The sequence below is a fragment of the Bison bison genome, unplaced genomic scaffold (assembly GCF_000754665.1).
Source record: "Bison bison bison isolate TAMUID 2011002044 unplaced genomic scaffold, Bison_UMD1.0 scf7180017864037, whole genome shotgun sequence".
Taxonomy (NCBI): domain Eukaryota; kingdom Metazoa; phylum Chordata; class Mammalia; order Artiodactyla; family Bovidae; genus Bison; species Bison bison.
Genome location: NW_011494609.1, coordinates 12,934,626 through 12,940,642, shown reverse-complemented (window position 1 = coordinate 12,940,642; position 6,017 = coordinate 12,934,626). Strand labels below are relative to the sequence as shown.

The following is a 6,017-nucleotide window of genomic DNA, read 5'->3' as shown; positions in this document are numbered from 1 at the left end:
AATGAAAAAAAAAAAAAAAAGCTCAACCTCGCTAATTAGTAGGAAAATACAAATCAAAACTACAGTGAGGAAGTCACCTCATACCAGTCAGAATGACCATCATTAAAATGTCTATCAGTAATAAATGCTGGAGTTGGTATGGAGATGAGCGAACCCTCCTACACTGTTGGTGGGAATGTAAATTGGTGCAGCTACTATAGGAAACAGTATGGAAATTCCTTAAACTAAAAATCTGAGTTACCATATAGCCCAGCAGTCTGACTCCTGGATGTATAACCAGAGAAAATGATAATTCAAAGGGGTACATGTTTGCCATTGTTCATCACAACCCTATTCACAGTAGCCAAGACATGGAAATAACCTAAATGTACATCGAAAGAGATATAAAGAATCCATGGTACATTTATACAGTGGAAAATTGTGTGTGTGGGTGTGGGTGGGTGCACTCACTCAGTCATGTCCAACTAACTCTGTGCAACCCCATGGACTATAACCCACCAGGCTCCTCTGTCCATGGAGTTTTCCAGGCAAGAAAAGTGGAGTGAGTTGCCATTTCCTACTCCAGGGGATCTTCCCAATCCTGGGATCGAGTCTGTGTCTCCTGCATTGACGGGATTCTTTACTACTGCATCACCTGGGAAGCCCATGGTGGAATATTACTCAGCTATAAAAAGAAAATGCCATTTGCAGCAACATGGATGAACCTAGAGATTACCATACTAAGTCAAACAAAGAGAAATATCATATGTCACTTATATGTGGCCTCTAAAAAAAATGATATAAATGAACTTATTTACAAAAGCAGAGGTAGACTCACAAACATAGAACACAAACTTGTGGTTACCAAAGGGGAAAAGAATAGGAGAGGGATAAATTAGTAGTTTGGAATTAGCAGATGCAGACTACTAAATATCAAAATAGATAACTAACAAGGACTTACTGTATGGCAAAGGGAAGTATACTCAATATCTTGCAGTAAATTACCACAGAAAGTTTTGTTGTTCTCTTTATTGTGTATTTGCTTGGGTTTTCTTTTATAAATTCTGAGACAGTTTCATTGGTAAGAATATCTTTTTTTCCCAAGTTAAAGTTGAACCCAGATTAGTGAATTGGAAAAAAAATTAAAACAAGTGTTTCCTTTTAGGCAACTGACTGATAATTTCTAACAATTTTAATGAGAGAAATGAATATAGATGTTTTCTTGTACTTTGCTATTCCTAGCAGCTGTATACTAACGTCAACCAAATTACTCATTTCTTATTGCCAAAATGTCTTATTTTAATGTGTGTATAATTAACATGTAATTTTTTTTTATTTATCTCTGAATGGAGGTTGTGGAATGAGTCAGAAGCTTTAAAGAATCCAATAATATTTTCCAAAAATATAACAACATTTTAGATCATATCAATATCTATGTTATTCCTCAGTTTATGAATTCACACATGTAATTAAAATATTTTTAGAATATAAATATTAGTTAATAGAGCTAATTTAGAGACTCTGGGGTTATTATTGTTTTTTGTTAAATACTACTCTATCCTTAGCTACTCAGAGAGAACACTACTTGTTAAATATATGCTAATTTCCTTAATATAACTTGTTATTTGGGGTTATGTGTTAGAATTAAGACTAACAAAAGTACTAGATAAATTTTATTTTCTTTGAGCTCAAAAAATTCTGTGGTAGAATATAGAATAATAACATTGGGTTGGCAAAAATGTTGGTTCAGTTCAGTTTTTTTCCATAAGATGGTTCTAATAGCATTCGTGTGCATTTGTGCTCAGTCACTTCCGTTGTGTCCAATTCTGCAATCCTATGGACTGTAGCCCACCAGGCTCCTCTATCCATGGATTCTCATATGGTAGTTGATTAACTTGAGGAAGTCTATGTTTCTGTCATTGGATTAGTTAAGTTTATTGGAATAAATATATATACACATATATATAAAGTAAGAGGAACTCAGTGTATAACAGCTATATTATTCACATTAGAAAATGTAGAAACTAAAAACAGAAAAAATAAACAAAATGCGAGAACCGATATTCTAGGATTATGAATAAGTAAACCAGACTATCTTTAAATAACTTATTAATAAGATCTTTGCTTCCCCCACCCCCCAGATCAAAGATTCTGTACTGCCTGCATATAAGGATTTCTGTAAAAATCTACCATTTCCAACATATTTCCCTGATGAGGACGAAAAGGAGCTACCAGAAGATTTGTATGATGAAGAAGTGTGTCAGCCTGGAGCACCTTCTATTACATTTGCTTGACTTCACTGGACATGAGAGAACCCCACATATACTATGAATTCTGATGAGCCAGAACAGTAATATAACCAGGAATTATGGAGTTTTTTCCTTAGTTAAAACATACCACATAACCACATGGTTCTCTTTTACCATGTATTTCTTAAATTATCTTAAATGTTTATAAATTTAATTTCTACTAAAGATTTGTCTGTCTTTGTGAAAGGGTGGTTGTGGAACGGTGTCAAGTCATATGGAGACTAAATAACTTATCTAGATTAAAGAAAAAACCATTTCTTGAGACTCAAAAACAGAGGAATTCAGATCTTTATCTAAATTATAGAAATGTTGATGTTATAGTTAAAGGCCTGACACATAATAAAATCACAAATTATGGGTCTTATATATTACACTTGTGTTAGGAGGTATAGTTATCTTTTAGCTTGATTACTCAACTGTAACTCTTTTTTTTTTTTTTTGGCTGTGTCTCACAGCATACAGTGGTTAAGACTCTGCACTGAATCACCAGGGAAGTCTTGTAATCATTTTTCCTTGATGCCTTCCAAAAGGGATTTGAAACAACCTGGATGTGCATTCAACAAACTTATTAACCACCTGTTACTCAAAATGTTAATAATAGCTCCTGGGTTTCTCTTCATTGTATGAAATGAAAATATTTACTAATGGCTACTTGTGACAGATAATTAAGCCTAACAATGTTAGTATCATGCTCACGTTCAGTTGTTCAGTCATGTCAGTCTCTTTGCAATTTCATGGACTATAGTCTGCCAGGCTCCTCTGCCTATGGAATTTTCCAGGCAAGGATACTGGAGTGGGTTACCATTTCCTGTTCCAGAGGATATTCCCAACCCAGAGATAAAACCCCAGTCTCTTGCATCTCCTGCATTGGCAAGCAGATTCTTTACCTCTGAGCCATGCTCTAGGCCAGTGTAAGTATAAGCAAGACTTACTTAACTACTGGATTTCCTCTGGACTAAATTCCTGAGGATACACAGAATTTTAACTTTTTAAACTTCAGGTGTCTTCTAAGACTTGATTCACATAGCCACCCAAGAGACTCACTAACCACAGTGTTACACCTTTTAATAACAAATTCACTAGTTATCAGGAAATCACACAAAGACCTACCAGTATTTTTGGGTCCACATTGCATTTCTCATTCTTAATTTTAAATCCAGCTGAAGCCACATCTCTCTTAAAGTTTTCATTTATACTTCATCTCATTTTGTTATCGATTTGTGGTAGTTGACAGATCCATGTGTTAAAATAGTAAAGTAAGGAGAAAGCATGAAGGATTATATAAATTAGTATAAGTGGGGGTTGAGAAGGAATGGTGCCAATATAATACAGTTGAGCAGGCTGTGGTCTCAGTTGAGCAGAGGTGTTATATGGCTCTTAGCTTCCTGGATAGCAAAGTAAAACAAATAACATTGATTTGTTTCATGTTTCTCTTTAATTACGAGGTCCTCAAGAGGAGTAATTTTAAACTGCAGTAAATCTTAACACGTTATTTTTTATTAAAAATAATTTATCAAACTAGAAATTTCTAAACTTGTTAAAAATAAACATATTCAAGGGTAAAATATTAGACACATTGTTGTCAGAGATCAAGTAAGACTATCCTTCACTACTTCTAGACAACAGTGGTTTTGGAGATCTTAGCCAATGCAGTAAAACAAGAAAGAATAGTGATACAGATACAGGGAAATGAGAATAAATCTCATTTGTAAGAAATATGATCTACTTAGAAGATTTAAGACAGTCAACTGATAAGCTGTCAGGACAAATGAAGACAGTTCTAGTGACTAAGTACAGCATCAGTATACAAACATGGACAGAGGAGCCTAGTGGGGTACAGTCCATGGGTTGCAAGGACTCAGACATGACTGAGGGACTAACACGCTTTATACCAACATATAATAGCAGTATTAGGAAGTTCTGTGGTATGGAAGTGAATACTATCCACAGCAGCAATTTTTTAAAAACTTACTGAGGAAAGAAGCCTAACGTATTTTGAGGTCTTACTGGAGAACTAAAAATGTAATTGAAGAACATGAAAGAAAACCATGATGGTCCTCTCTATTATTTAAGTTATGAATGAGGAGATGTAATATTGTAAAGAATTTAGCCTAATCCTATTTTTAAAATCTCAATATGACTTACCATAGAACTGTTCAAACTGATTGTAAAAATGGAATTAATGCATAAATGTAAGAATAACCAAAACTTAAAATGGTACCCATTCGTTAGGTTTGCCCCATTGTTTATTTAGGGATTATTTATACCTATTTAATTTTGAAATTCAGAATATTGTGTACATCAGTTCACTCCTTTAATTAACTGCATTTGACCAAAAGATTTTAGTAAACTTATAGATGTGTCAAGGTTGCTGATGAAATGATGGGAAGTAGTTGTTAACCTACAAGACAGATGAACAGTTATTGCTGGAGAACATAAAATCTCGTTTCTGAGTAAGGTATTTGCTGAGGTTTGTATCAGGAGTCCCCAACCTCCTCTGAATGAAAAACTGTTTAATTTCCCAGAAGCCATTGATGGGGGAAATCATTACTCAGGAAGGATGCTTTATGCAGTGCAGGAAACGAATCATATCATCTGAAAGTAACCAGATGACAGAAGAAGGGCAGGATGTGTGGCCTTTTGAAGAAGTGAGGAAATCCTCTACACCAGAGAACCTGCCCCACACCCATCATCATCTTTGACCAGAGTTTATGTTACCCAGTCCAACCCAGCAAACCAGGAGATGAGTTGTTGGGGCAAGGAAAGCCAGCAGACGAATAAGATGGTGGGCTCATGTCCCAAAAAAAGCAATGTTGCCTAAATCAGGATTCAAGTTTCTTTTATACTAAAAGGGTAGGGAGTAAAGTCAAACACCCCCCTGGTTCTGATCAGACTCTTGAGAGGATGTTTTAATTTCTTCCTGCAGTCATTCACAGGTGGGCCTGGTCAGGGTGTTTCCTCTGAGCTAAAAAGAGGTATTTTAGCTTAATGCTCATTACCTGCAAGGCAGGGTTCCCAGAGATGGGCCATTATGTATAATTTAACCTTATAGGCAGCATCCCTTTAGTGATTAACTTATAACAGAAAACAAAGTTTCTTACCCATTAAAATTTCCTACAGTCAGTGTCCATTCCGGTGAGAAAAGGGACAAAGACAGTTGTGGCTCTTTCCTGCTGAACAGGGGCAATGAATATTCTTTAGAATCTTTAGTAGTAAAATTGTCTTTCCTTTATTATCTACAACTATTTAGTCCTGTGGTCATGTATGGATGTGAGATTTGGACTGTGAAGAAGGCTGAGCACTGAAGAATTGATGCTTTTGAACTGTGATGTTGGAGAAGACTCTTGAGAGGTCCCTTGGACTGCAAGGAGATCTAACCAGTCCATTCTGAAGGAGATCAGCCCTGGGATTTCTTTGGAAGGAATGATGCTAAAGCTGAAACTCCAGTACTTTGGCCACCTCAAGCGAAGAGTTGACTCATTGGAAAAGACTCTGATGCTGGGAGGGATTGGGGGCAGGAGGAGAAGGGGACGACAGAGGATGAGATGGCTGGATAGCATCACTGACTCGATGGATGTAAGTCTCAGTGAACTCCGGGAGTTGGTGATGGACAGGGAGGCCTGGCGTGCTGCGATTCATGGGGTCGCAAAGAGTCGGACACGACGGAGTGACTGATCTGATCTGATTTAGACCTGATGGAAACTCTTAGCTCTTTGTTTCTAATATGTA

At 36.4% G+C, this 6,017-nt stretch overlaps 1 protein-coding gene across 1 annotated transcript in view; it reads left to right on the top strand.

The window, feature by feature from the left end:
- Positions 1 to 2,560, top strand: part of MRPL3 (mitochondrial ribosomal protein L3) — a 57,227-nt gene extending 54,667 nt beyond the window's left edge. The window contains exon 10 of the mRNA XM_010834974.1: positions 2,121 to 2,560. Within this exon, the coding sequence (XP_010833276.1) occupies positions 2,121 to 2,273 (153 nt within the window). The 3' untranslated portion in view covers positions 2,274 to 2,560. The remainder of the gene's footprint in view (positions 1 to 2,120) is intronic.
- The last annotated feature ends 3,457 nt before the right edge of the window (positions 2,561 to 6,017 follow it).